The sequence below is a fragment of the Nematolebias whitei genome, chromosome 4 (genome assembly GCF_014905685.2).
Source record: "Nematolebias whitei isolate Nwh7 chromosome 4, NemWhi1, whole genome shotgun sequence".
Classification (NCBI taxonomy): Eukaryota; Metazoa; Chordata; class Actinopteri; order Cyprinodontiformes; family Rivulidae; genus Nematolebias; species Nematolebias whitei.
This window is the reverse complement of record NC_056501.1, coordinates 35,038,174-35,053,004: the sequence shown is the minus strand read 5'-3', so window position 1 is coordinate 35,053,004 and position 14,831 is coordinate 35,038,174. Positions and strand designations below refer to the sequence as shown.

The 14,831-nt window shown below is 41.6% G+C and overlaps 1 protein-coding gene across 1 annotated transcript in view; it reads right to left on the bottom strand.

Annotated features, from left to right (window-relative positions):
* mtus1a (microtubule associated tumor suppressor 1a) overlaps positions 1-14,831 on the bottom strand; it is a 66,176-nt gene that overhangs the window by 12,273 nt on the left and 39,072 nt on the right. Inside the window, exon 6 of the mRNA XM_037676002.1 lies at positions 3,311-3,377. Coding sequence (XP_037531930.1) covers positions 3,311-3,377 — 67 coding nt within the window. The remainder of the gene's footprint in view (positions 1-3,310; positions 3,378-14,831) is intronic.

The window sequence follows — 14,831 nt, the reverse complement described above, 5'->3', positions numbered from 1 at the left end:
CCCTCCTCTGGACATGTCAAAACCACCGTCCCTCCTCTGGACATGTCCAAACCATCTCAGTCTGGCCTCTCTAACTTTATCTACCAGTTGCTCAACCTGTGCTGTACCTCTGATGATCTCGTTCCTAATCTTATCCATCCTTGTCACTCATAAGGGAACCTCAATTTCTTCATTTCTGCTACTTCCAGTTCCGTCTGTCTTTTTGTCCATGTCTCTGTCTCCAGACCATACAACATAGCTGGTCTCACCATTGTCTTGTAAATGTTTCCTTTGAACTTTGCTTCCACTCTTTTGTTGCAAATCACCCCTGAAACTTTTCCCCATCCACTCTATCCTGCCTGGACTCTCTTCTTCACCCCTTAACCATACTCCCCATTTTCTTGGGCAGTGGACCCCAAGTACTTGAAGTCCTGCACCTTTGTAGCCTCTGCTCCTTGTAGCCTCACTGTTCCACTGGCCTCCCTCTCATTCACACACACAGTCTTATTACAGCTGACTTTAATTCCTCTTTTTGCAAGTGCATATCTCCACCTTTCCAAGTTCTCTTCCACCCGTTTCCTGTTCTCAACACAGATCACAATACCATCTGCAAACATCATAGTCCACGAGGATTCCTGCCTGACCTAATCCGTTAAGTCCGTCTCTGTTACCAGAGAAAACAAGGAGCTCAGAACCAATCCTTGATGCACTCCCACCTTGACCTTGAAGCCATCTGTCATGCCTACAGCACATCTGTATCACCACTGTCCCGCTGTCCTCACATGTCCTGCTGTCCTCATACATGTCCTGTACCAGTCTTAATATGTCCTGCTGTCCTCCTGTCATTTTCTTTTTCTAAATCCACAAAGACGCAGGGAAGTTATTTCTGACCCTCTCTGTACTTCATCAGCATTCTCAAAGCAAATATGGCATCTGTGGTGCTCTTTCTTGGCATAAAACCATAATGCTGCTCACAAATAGTCACCTCTCGTTTAAGTCTACCTTTCGCAGCTCTTTTAGATCTGAATTGTGTGGCTCAACTTCCCCTGTAGTTGCTACAACTCTGTACATCACCCTTGTTCTTAAAAATGGGCACCAGCACACTATTTCTCCATTCCTTAGGCATTTTCTCACCCTCAAATATGCAATTGAATATTTGAGTCAAAAACCTCACTGCCATCTCTCCAAGACATTTCTAAACCTCTACTCGTATGTCATCAGGTTCCACTGCCTTTCCCATCTTCATTCATATTCAGAGCTTTCCTACTTCACCCTCACTAATCTTTCCCACTACCTGGTCCACAGTTATATGACCTCTACTGTTTGTCCCCTTTCATTCTCTTCATTAATTAGCTCCTCAAAGTACTCCCATCACACTCCTCACTCGTTAGAACATTACCATTCCTATAACAAGCCTAACCTGCGGCACATCCTTTCCAGCCAGATACCTCTGACAGGTCAAAATGTCATGACATGTCTGACCTCTTGACACCATGTGTTGTCATCAATTGGTACAAGTCCTTCTCCCCCTTTAGTGTTCAGCCTCCCATACAACTCACTATATGCCTTCTGCTTTGCCTTAGCCACCTCCGTCTTTGCTCTACATTGCATCTCCTTAAATTTCTGTCTCCTCTCTTTAGTCCTCTCACAGTCATTTCTTTTTGGCTAACCTCTCTCTTTGAATATCTTCCTGCACTTCATTATTCCACAACCAGGTTTCCGTACCCATTCGCTGTCCAGCTGACACACCAAATACCTTCCTACCCGTCTCTAATTACGGTTGATGTAGTAGCCCAGTTATCTGGAAGCTCTTTCTTACCACCCAGAGCCTTTAACAGCTCCTCTCTGAATTTCTCAAAATTCTTCCTTCTTCAGATTCCACCATTTGCTCTTCTCTGATATTAATGTTTTTCCCTTCTTCACAACAACAGTCATTCTACACATAAATATCCAATGCTGTCTGGCCACACTCTCCTCTGCCACAACCTCACAGTCCCCAATCTCCCTCAGGTTTCCTCTTCTACACAGAATGTAGTCTACCTGCGTACTCCTGCCTCCACTCTTATAGGTCACCATGTTCCTCCTTTTGGAAGTAGGTGTTTACTACAGCCATTTCCATTCTCTTGACAAAATCCACCATCATCTGTCTTCCTGGTTTCTTTCCTTGACACCAAACCTACCCATCACTTCCTCATCCCCTCCGTTTTCTTCACCAACATGTCCATTCAGGTCTGCTCCGATCACCACCTTCTCCTCCCTGTTAATCCTCTCCACTTCCTCCAGATCCTTCCAAAATTGATCTTTCTCCTCCACATCATATCCAACCTGTGGAGCATAAATACTGACAAAATTTAGCATCAAACCAACTTCTACCTTCAGACACATCAGCCTATATGACACTTTGTTCACCTCTACTACATTCTTTGTCAACTCCTCCTTCAGGACCACCGCTACTCCTTTTCTCTTTCTATCCACACCATGGGAAAACAGTTTAAACCCTGCTCCAATGATGCAAGCCTTGATGCCCTTCCACTCAGTCTCTTGGACACATGAAACATCTACCTTCCTTCTCTGTATCATGTCAGCCAGCTCTCTACCTTTGCCTGTCATTATCCCCACATTTAGAGTTGTCACCCTCAGTTCTACAGTCATTACTTTCCTCTTCTCCCTCAGTCTCCTGACATGTTTCCACCCCCGTGGTCTTTGACCAACACTAACAATTTCTGCTGGCACCCCGTTTGTCAACAGTATTGGTGGTGGTTGTTAATCCAGACCTCAACCGATGTTGTCACTTAGATGAACTCGCATTATAGTTTTGGCAAAAGTGTTTTATGTCGGATGCCCTTCCTGACAACTCTCATCCTTTACCCAAGCTTGGGACCGGGACAAGCGGTACACTGGCTTGTGTTCCTTCGTGGCTGGTTTAACCAGCCAATAGAAAGTTTTAGGGAAGCACTTTAATCACTGAATCTACATGTACAATTTCTGAACTTGTGAGTCATTGTCTTGTAGGTCCACTCCTGGACGTGGATTCAGAAACCTTCAGCTTCAAAGAGAAACAGGACTGTTGTAGAAAAGCTGCTGGCCATGTAAATTGGTCTTTAACTGGGCAAAAAGTATTGATCAATGTTTGCAAGCAGATATGGGTCACTCCGTCAGGACTTTGGGGTCAGAGGTTAGACTACAAGTCCGTGACGAACTTCACTGGAATCAATATTGATGACTGGAAAATTCACGACTTGTCAAATGAGCACCTGATCTATGGTGGCTGTAATATATTGTTGAGCACACAAAATAAATAAATGAAAGTGAGGAAGAGTAGGAGTCTTACCCAGCTTTCCTCGAAGTTTGACCAGTTCCTGTGAGACCTCCCTGCACTTCCTGGAGGCTTTATCATGCTGCAAAGATCAATGTAGTTCAGATTCTAACATCTGGAAATTTAGTTCAAACAGAACAAAAAGCCACACTGACATTACAAATAAAAATTAAAACTAGAAATGTGAGCGGGGATCACCGTGGCCCAAGATACTGATGCATGCCTACCCTGGCTCATCTCCAGAACTAACATGACGAGGAGACAACAGAAGGTCTACATGAGGACAGTCTCAGTTGCCAAAGTCAAAATATTACTTTAAGCTTTTCTCTCTTTAGGAGTCTCCACAGCAAGTCCTCCTCCATCTCTGTCCTCACTCCAACTACGTCCACGTCCTCTCTAACTGCATCCAGAAATCTTTTGTCTTTTTCTTCCTTTCTGGGAAGATGGCACCTGTGTACATGGCTTGCTATCCACCTCTAACCACACGCTCCCCCCCCCCCCCATTTCTCATCTGCGACATAAACACTCTGCTGGTACATGAACATCAGCAACTTCTGGATCTTTGACCATCTTCCACCAACCTCGCTTATTTTGACCACTATGAGCAAAGATCTGGACCCCCCCACCCCCCCCTGCAGACGGACATGCCCGTTTACCTGCAGTATGCTGCACAACTGCCTGCTTGGAGACAATACTCCAAATGCCGGGGAAAACGCACTGACCGGCTGATGAAAATTAAAGCCTATTTGGCACTTTCTGCTGCAGTCTCTCTAGCTCAGGGATGTCAAACCCACTTACAAAAGGGGGTCAAAATTAAAACCTTTTTCAAACTAAGGGCCATTTTCAGAATCTACATGAACTCAAGTTAGACACCCAACATATTTTCTTGGCTGCAGGTTCCTAAACAAATCTTTGATTGGTCTCATTTGACGTTCTTTGATTATGATGTCAAAAGTGCAAAGATTACTGAAAAAAAGTGATAAAAATATTTTACAATTGAAATAGCATCTTGGGGGCCAGATAAGATTTCAACGAGGGCCACATTTGGCCCCTGGGCCTCGAGTTTGACACACATGCTCTAGCTGATCGTCAGCGTTTCCATCATCGTTCCTGGCGCTTCAACAATCCTATGGTGCATTGTCCGGTCCCATTGGCAGGGTCCGATCCTCATACTAGGCCCGTTTGCGGCTGTGTTCCAAGCCTGCTAAATGGGTTGAACTCTAAATTTGAGACTGCTGGCCTGGACTCCGCAGGCATCTCCTCGAACTGTCATTTCTACAAGGATGGCTCTGATAAATGCTAGACCGCTGGATAACAAAACTTTTATTTTAAATGACTTTTTGCTCCAGTAGACTGAACTTTCTTTTTGTCACAAACTTGGATCTGCTCTGGTGAGTTTAGAGATTTTTTGGAATTATTGCCTCTGGATTGCTTTTTTTCCCCAGTGCTCTAAAGGACAACTACTTGGGGTGGAAGATTACCGACTGTGTTTAAGAAACATTTGAACTTCAGACAGCTCCAAGAATCAGCTAATTATTCGAGTTTCAAACTGCTCTGTTGTGAGCTAAGCCCAGTATCTGGTTCTGTGTGTTGTACTTTGTAAACCACCCCAATAAGAGTTTCTGAATGAACTCGACTTTTTAGCTGGTATATTGCTCAGATAGGACAGTGTTTTAATTGTGGTTGATTTCAGTATCCACGTCTGTTGCCCTGATAAGCCATTAGCTCAGGAGTTTTTAGATCTTATTCAGTTTTTTTTTTTTTTTTGTGCAGTTTTGTGGGCCCTACCCATCAGCAAGGTCATACACTTGACTTAGTTTAAAAATATGGTTTATCTGTCTTTTTTCTTTTTTTTACCCTTTATACAGGTAGTTTCATTGAGTCATGAGAACTCATTTTCAAGAGAGACCCGTTTTTGGGAGCAAATGCTGGGGGTTAAGGGCCTTGCTCAGGGGCCCAGAGCAGGGCAAATGAGGGTGGAGGCAAGTGTTTTCCACCCACATTTTGATGTTGACAGTGTATACCGGGAGTTGAACCTGCTACTTTACGATCACAGGCCCATGCATCTTCTCTAACCTCTGCACCACCATTCCACACCACTTTAATTTAGAAATTGGGGGCACAGATTTTCTGACCACAAACCTGTTTTATTCAACACCTCTTTGGTCTGTGAATCTACATCTCCTGCTCCAGCCAGTTCTTGTCAGATTTTTAACCGCTTTCTTCTCCTCCACTTTTGTCACCAATTTTGTTACAGACTCTGGATCCTCTGTGTGTCTTACTACAAATAAGTTGCTATCTCAGCATCAGGAGACCTGTGTAAAGATTTCAGATTTAGTTGCCCCATTAAAAGTCAGGAAATCAAAAACCAAACCCCACCCTTTGTTAAATGAGACCTCCCAAGCAGCCAGATGTCAGCACAGGAAATATGAGCGTAAATGGAATAAGGACAAACTTCAGATTTCTTTTGTTATTGTAAAAATGTGTTTGAAAGCATATCCGACCACCGTTAATCAGAGACACAAATTTCTCCCACATTGCCTTAAATTGTCACAATCCCTGTGTTCTTTTTAACATCATAAACTCCATTTTCAACATGCCTCAGTCTACCAACGTGGAGGCTTCCGTAGATACTTGTAATAATTTTGTCAGGCATTTTGTTGAAAAGGACGAGTCGATTAAGTCATCGATTCCACACTCCACAGCTCACCCCTCTGTCTTTGTCCCCTGCTCAGCAGTCTTTAGTCAGTTTCAACATATTTCCTTAATTTTTCTAACCTACAAAGCTCTCAACAGCCTAGCTCCATCTTGTATTTGAGATCTTATAGTTCCATATTTTCCTAACAGAGCACTTTGCTCTCAGACTGCAGGCTTTTTCACAGTCCCTAGAGTTTCCAAAAGCAAAACGGGAGGAAGATCTTTCAGTTATTAGGCTCCTCTCATTGGGAACCAACTTCCCATTTCTGTCCGCAAGGCTGACACATTGTTCAGTTTTAAGACTGGACTTAAGACTTTTCTTTTTGATAAATCCTATAATTATGGTTGGCTTATTATGCTGCCATAGGCTTCTACTACTAGAGGACAAACAGACCTAATTTCCTTAAATTATTTACTAAAATTGAATAGTTTTCATTTAACACCATTTTTGTCTTGACATGTGATTCTTGACCTGCCATTGTGTATCTGTTCCTACCAAACCCAGCCGGTCGAAGCAGACGGCCGCTTGTCCTGAGCCTGGTTCTGCTAAAGATTTTTCCTTGCGAGGGAGTTTTTCCCCTTTCCACCGTCAGCGTCAGAGTTTTTGTCATACACACCACCACATGTGGTGGAACGAAACTGTTCACAGGGTCCCCGTTACACCCAACAAAAGTACAAAATGGAAAAGAAAAACAGCAACAAGATCTAAGATAAGAACTTTTAAAAAAATTACTCTGCACCCAATCAAACTCAGAGGAGCTGAGTAGGACAAGAAAAGAGCTGGTTGCTGGTATTAAGAGGGCCAAGGCCACATATGCAAAGAGGATCGAGGGTCAATTCATCTCACAAGACCCTCGGAGCATGTGGAGGGGCATTAAGTGCATAACAGATTATAAAGGAAGGAGTGAACAATGTCCCAAAGACCCATCTCTGCCTGATGCCCTCAACAAGTTCTATGCACGCTTTGAAGACCCAAACAGACCACCCAGCACCAGACTCACCTCACCACCGGATGAAGAGCATCTCAGCGTGACCTCAGCAGAAGTAAGGAGTACCTTCAGGAGGATTAATCCGCACAAAGCAACTGGCCCAGACAACATCCCCGGAAAAGTGTTGAAGGAATGTGCTGATCAGCTCTGTGAGGTGCTGGCAGACATCTTTAACACCTCACTTACCCTGGAGACAGTTCCCACCTGCCTGAAGACTGCCACCATCATCCCAGTCCCAAAAAGCTCTACAGTGACTGGTCTGAATGACTATCGGCCAGTGGCCCTCACCCCGATAGTCGCTAAATGCTTCGAAAAACTGGTCATGACTCACATCAAAACAACCATCAACATCAACGAGGACCCTCATCAGTATGCATACCGTGAGAACCGATCAACAGAGGATGCAATCTCCTCTGTGGTCCATACTGCACTCAACCACCTGGAGCAGAAAAACTCTTACGTCCGTATGCTCTTTGTGGACTTCACATCCGCCTTCAACACCATGATCCCCCAAACCCTGATGGACAAACTATCCACACTAGGACTAAGCCCCTCCATCTGCAACTGGGTACTAGACTTTTTAACAAACAGACCACAGTTAGTGAGGATCCACAACCTCTCCTCCTCCACCATAACCCTCAGCACTGGCTCTCCTCAGGGATGTGTGTTGAGCCCCCTCCTGTTTACTCTGCTCACATATGATTGTGCAGCTACCCATCCAGGCTGTCACATTGTAAAGTTTGCAGATGATACAGCGGTGGTGGGATGCATCACAAACAATGATGAGTCCAGCTACAGGCAGGAGGTGGAACACCTGGAGAGCTGGTGCAGAGAGAATAACCTTCACATCAATGTGAAGAAGACAAAGGAGATGATTGTGGACTTCAGAAGGAACAAAAACACCTACACCCCCCTGAACATAAGAGGATCTGCGGTGGAAGTGGTCTCCAGCTACAAGTACTTGGGTGTACACATGAATGACAACCTCAGCTGGAGCAACAACACCACCAGCCTGATCAAGAAAGCTCATCAGAGACTCTACTTCCTCAGACGGCTGAGGCGAGCTGGTCTGGGAAGCTCAGTCCTCACCTCCTTCTACAGGTGTGCAGTGGAGAGCATCCTGTGCTCGAGCATCAATGTGTGGCATGGAGGCTGCACAGCTGCAGAAAGAAAAGCTTTGCAGAGAGTGGTGAAGGCTGCACAGAAATCTGTCGGAATCAGTCTCCCCACCATCACAGACATCTACACCTCCAGATGCAGGAAGAGGGCCACCTGCATCATGAAGGACCCCACCCACCCAGCACACACACTTTTTGCCCCACTCCCCTCAGGAAGGAGGTTAAGGAGCATTAAGTGTAGAACCACTAGACTGAGGAACAGCTTCTACCCTGAGGCTGTTAGACTCATGAATCTCTAACTAGAATAATCACTGTGAAAAACCATATCATGTTGCTGCTGATCTGTTTCATGTTGCTGCTGATCTGTTTCATGTTGCTGCTGATCTGTTTCAATGTTGATGTGTTCATGCTGCACATCTGCTCACAGACTCATGTTCATGTTTGTGCTGATGTTCAATGTTTTATGTTATGAGTGCTTAGTGTATATTTAGTTGATGTTTTTCTTAGTTCATATCTTAGATGTTATTACTGTTTTTCTTATACATTTTATTGTTGGATGTAACTGGGACCTTGTGTACATAATTTCGCTCCACCACATGTACCACATGAGGTGCGAATGACAATAAAGAAACTCTGACTCTGACTCTGACTCTGATCAGCCTTGGTGAGGGTTTGTAATGACATTCTGTTAGCAAATGACACTGGTCAGTTTATGATCCTTGTACTCTCGACCTTACCACTGCTCTCGACACTGTTGACCACAGTAACCTTTTATCACAATTAGAACACTGGGTTGGGGTTATGGGTGCAGCATTAGAATGGTTCCAATCATTTCTGAACGAGAGGAGTTTTTGTGTTAATACTGGTAATAGTTGTTCTGCTTAAGTGTCTCTTTCCTGTGGAGTCCCACAAGGCTCCATTCTTGGATCTCTTCCGTTTTCATTTTATCTGGTCCCGTTTGGATCCATCCTGAGAAAATATAGTCTTTCATTTCATTGTTATGCTGTTGACTGTCAGATTTTTCTGCCCTTAAAACCCAGCAGTTCCTGCTCCATTTGCAGTTAAAATTTCTCAATGATATTAAGGCATGAATGGCTTTAATTTTTTTTTTTTTTAAGTTTTAATGATCAGAAAACTGAAGCCATTGTATTTAGACCTAGCTCTACCGCAGTCATTGATCCCATCAATCTCGACTCTTCAGCCTTATTTTAAGCAGTCCATTACGAAACTAGAAATGGTTTTAGACTTGGACTTTAAGTTCAAGAAAATGATTAACTATTCTTCTAAAAAGTTTCTTCCAATTCATTCAACCTTTATTTATACATGTTAATCCCATTGAGCCTCGGGGACCCATTTACAAGAGAGACCTGAATTTTAACAAAGAGGGATGACAACAGTGGACAACAAGGACAATAGACGATCATAAAGGATGCGTACAAATTATTATTTTTTTTTAACAAGTGAAAAATAAAATGGTAATTAAAAGGATAATTAAAGAGGAAAAGTAGATATAAAACAGCTAGGTTGTAAGGCGGTGTAGAAAACTAAAAACAGGAACATGTCTGCGTTGGTTTTTCCAGTAACTTAACAGATGTTTAAAGCCACTTTGAGGGGTCAAGTTTGACAGCTTCAGATCTTTTTTCAAGATACTCCAGGAAACGGAAGCGGTGTAGGAGAAGGCCCTTTTGCCAAGTTCAGTCCTCACCGAGGGAACACTGCATGTAATAATGTCCAGAGAGCACACGCTGTAGCTGCACTCACACAGTGACATGTAAATGGACTGTATTTATGTAGCGCCTTTCTATCTTATCGAGATACTCAAAGCGCTTTAAACTACATGTAGGAGGAGATGTATGAAGACAGCAGACCGAGAAGTGATTTAAAGATGAAAATGTACCAGTGGGAGAGTAATTAAGGCAAATAGCTAAGCTTAAGTCCGTGCTGTCCAGATCTGACTTTGAAAAATTAGTCCATGCATTCCTTACAGCCCGGTTGGACTACTGTAATGCACTGTAATGTTTGGGTCAGTTAGGTTTCCCTTTCACGTCTCCAGCTCGTCCAAAATGCTGCATCTCACTATTGACAGGAGCTCAAAGGTTTGAGCATATTTCATCGGTTTTTGTCCTCCCTTCACTGGCTCCTTGTGCATGTCAGAATTGATTTAAAAAATTATCCTGTTGACATTTAAGTGCATTAACGGCCTTGCGCCAACATGCCTCTCTGACCTACTTCAACCTTATGTTCCTCCTAGGGTGCTGAGATCATCTGACCAGCTACTTTAGGTTGTACCAAAAAGGTGGTGGAAAGTAACTTGACTACAGAGATCTTGTCTAAATGATACGTGGTTGGTGGGAACTACCTTTTCTTCCGCCTGGGTATGTGCGTAATGCGCGTAAGCGGCGTGGCACACTGCTTGTCAGTCAGTCTCTCAGTCAACGGCGAAGTGTAAACAGAGTCATGCGTGGAGCCATTTCAGCTCCAAAAACAGCCAAGTGGTGGTTTCTGAGGTTTGTGGAACATTTGTAAAGAGCTGTAGCAACACAACAAACCTTGTGATTTAATTGAAAGTGTTTTTACAACACAGAATACGAGGCACTGATGAGGCAGACAGAGAAGGAGAGCAAAGAGTCAGGTGCTGCTGCTGCTCTAGAAGAGTCCTTCAGTGCTGCAGGACTAACCAGGGACAAAGGGAGGAAATGAGAAATGTGGAGCTTCAAGAGGAGCCAAGAACTACTGCAGCTGGTCAGAGTTGTTCAAATTAATACATATGTTTTGAAATAAAATCAATTCCTGCTTCAACAAATAGTTACACATTACTCCAAATTGAACTCATGCATCACTGAGATAACACATGGGCAAAACAGCATAGATTTATTCAGGGAAAGTTTCCTAAATAATTGATCATTTAAAGTGGATTCCATAGACCAGGTGTCATCAAATTATACAGAGCAACAGTGATAAAACAGTATTTGTGAACTCTGAAGTCTTTCTCATCCAAAATGGAAATCAGAAAAGCCACTTCTACTTGTTGTTATACAGTATATCGTCCACCTCTCAGAAATCTTAACTGACTTACTATTAAATACTGATAAAATCATCATAATGGGTGATTTCAATATTTATGTAGATGTTGAAAGTAATAGCTTAAGCATATCCTTTAATAATTTAATAGAGTAATTTGGTTTTACCCAAAACGTCTGCACATCTACTCATTCTTATCATCACTCTTGACTTAGTTCTGACCTATGGTGTAGAGATTAAGGACTTGGTAATAGTTCCTCAAAATCCTATTCTGTCCTACCATTTTTTAATAACCTTTGAGTTTACATTAAATGACTACACAGTCACAGAGTAAATTTCATCTCAGCAGGTGCTTATCAGAAAATGCTGTAACTAAATTTAAACGATTTCTTCCATCATTGTTTTCCTCGGTCTTGCAGAGTAATGCATCAGAGAACAGAGACTTAGATGATCTAGTTGATCATCTTACAACTTCAATGCAAACTTCACTTGATAAAATTGCTCCACTGAAAAAGAAAGTAATCAATCAGAGGAAACTGGCTCCTTGGTTCAATTCTGAGTTACGTACTTTAAAGCAGGCATCTAGAAACCAGGAGAGAAAATGGTGCTCTACTAATGTTGAAGAATTTTATTTTACTTGGAAAGATAGTCTGCTAACATATAAAAAAGCTCTCCGTAACGCTAGAACTTTACATTACTCATCTTTAATAGAGAATAAAAATAATCCTAGGTTTCTGTTTAGTACTATTGCTAGACTAATTAAAAGTCCCATTTCTGTTGAACCATGTATCCCTACAACTATAAGTAGTGATGACTTCATGAGATTCTTTATAAATAAAATTATTTCAATTAGAGAGAAAATTCAAACCATCTTTCCTTCTACTATCTCTAGTCCCCTGTCAAATGAGGCAACTTTAAAAATGTCACTAGAGCCTGATTTGTGTTTGGACAGTTTTTGTCCTGTTGAGCTCTCTGAATTGTCAAAAATAATAACATCATCCAAACCATCCACATGCCTGCTAGATCCCATCCCAACCAGACTGTTTAAAGAGGTATTTCCTCTAATGTCCACATTTTGGATCTACTTAATTTGTCTTTAATGGATGGTTATGTACCACAGAGCTTTAAGGTTGCTGTAATTAAACCTTTACTTAAGAAGTCTGAGCTTGATTCAGAAATTCTGGCCAACTATAGACCTATATCTAATCTAACTTTCATCTAAAAAATTCTAGAGAAAATAGTTGCAGGTCAGTTGCGTGAACATCTACAAAGAAATAATCTGTTTGAAGAGTTTCAGTCAGGGTTTAGAGCTCATTATAGCACAGAAACAGCACTAGTAAAAGTAACAAATGATATTCTCATGGCCTCAGACAATGGACTTGTGTCTATACTGGTCCTGTTAGACCTCACTGCTGCATTTGATACAGATGATCACAATATTTTACTACAGAGGCTTGAATATGATATTGGGATTACAGGAACAGCCCTAAAATGGTTTAAATCATATCTATTTGATAGATTCCAGTTTGTAAATGTAAATAATAAATCTTCATACACCAAAGTTAGTCATGGAGTTCCTCAGGGCTCAGTGCTTGGGCCAATACTCTTTACTTTATATATGCTTCCATTAGGTAAAGTTATTAAACAGCATGGGATAATTTTTCATTGTTATGCTGATGACACACAATTATATTTGTCCATTAAACCCAATGAATCCAATCAGCTACTGAGACTACAAGCATGTCTTAAAGACATAAAAACCTGGATGACCCTTAATTTTCTCCTGTTGAACATAGAAAAGACTAAGGTTTTGGTGTTTGGACCTGAGCACCTTAGGAATTAATTTTTCAGTCTTTATCCCTCCTTAGATGGCATTAATATGGCCTCCAGCTCTAATGTTAAAAATCTTGGTGTTACTTTTGATCAGGACATGTCTTTTATCCCCCACATTAAAAACGCTACTAGAACTGCCTTCTTCTACCTGCGTAATATCACTAAAACTAGAAACATCTTATCTAAAAATGATGCAGAAAAACTGGTCCATGCATTTGTCACGTCTAGACTGGACTATTGCAATGGTTTATTATCTGGGTGTCCAAGTGTGTCTTTAGTAAAAAAAAACGTCTTCAGTTGATCCAAAATGCTGCTGCTAGAGTCTTAACTGGAGTGAGTAGGAGAGATCATATTTCTCCAGTTTTTGTTTCTCTCCATTGGCTCCCTGTCAAGTCCAGAATAGAATTCAAAATCTTACTTCTAACCTACAAAGCTCTCAACAACCTGGCTCCATCTTACATTACAGATCTTATTGTTCCATATTTTCTTAACAGAGCACTTTGCTCTCAGACTGCAGGTTTACTTGTGGTTCCTAGAATTTACAAAAACAGAATGGGAGGCAGATCTTTCAGTTATCAGGCTCCTCTCTTGTGGAACCAACTTCCAATCTCTGTCTGTGAGGCTGACACATTATCCAGTTTTAAAACTAGGCTTAAGACTTTCCTTTTTGCTAAATCCTATAGTTAGGGTCGGCTTGGGTTTCCTGAGCTGTCCCTTAATGCTGCCATCAGCTTAGACTGCTGGAGGACAAACTGACTACATTTTTTCCACTCCGCTGCTGTCTTTACTTACTCTGCTCAACCCGTTTTGTATTTGCAATTATTTATTCTATCCTTAACATGTGTTTTTTTTTTTTTTTTTTCTTTCAGGTACACCTGGGCCTATATCTGGACCTACCATTCTGTGTTTGTCTGTTTCTCTTTCCTGTCCTCTCAAAGCAGATGGCCGCTTGTCCTGAGCCTGGTTCTGCTGGAGGTTTCTTCCTTTTAAAAGGGAGTTTTTCCTTTCCACTGTTGCCACTGTGCTTGCTCAGGATGGGAGACTGCAACGAAGCCAAGATTCAACTTGTCTGCTGGATTCCTTAGATAGAGAACTTTACTAATTGGCTTTTATGTGAATGTTCCTGTAAAGTCCAAAAAAGTTCAATCTGGTCCTCTGTCCAGAGGACCAGATTGAACTTTTTTGGATTTTTCTACCTGGATTATTGAGCATGCATCAGGATATTTCCTGTAAAGTGCCCTGAAACAACTTTATTTATATAGCGCCAAATCACAACAAACTGAATTGAATTGAAATATATAAATGACAAAATATGGATAAAAATATAACATGTTATCTTAAACATATCTCTTATTATTTTATAGATGCTTAATACTTTAATAGTTTCACGGTTTTTCTTATATTTATTGTTTGATAAACTGTTTTCACATATTTTGTATGATGTCCTAATATTTTCTTTTGTTTTATAAGCTCAGACTGAATGAGGCCACTACCTCAACATACTCCTGAGTTTAAAATGAATTACTTTGTCTTGCATTCTTTATGCAGCTTTGATTTGTATACAATGTTTTTTTAGGTTTACCTGACACATTAGACGCATTTGTACAAATTGTCAGTATTGGTATCGATATCATTGATATTTTCATGAATTTTACCCGGTATCGTATTGGACCAGAATAAATACAATTTATTGACAATGAACTCCTCCCACAGGAAGTTGAGTCTTCTTCCCGTTTCCAACTGATGAAGTGCACTATGAACATTAGTGGTCGGAGTAGGTACTGCACCCAGGTGCTGCTGACAAGAACCATGAGGGGAAGGGGATGAGCAGTGTAGATGAACAGATGCTGAGATATATTCATCAATTAAAACAGATTC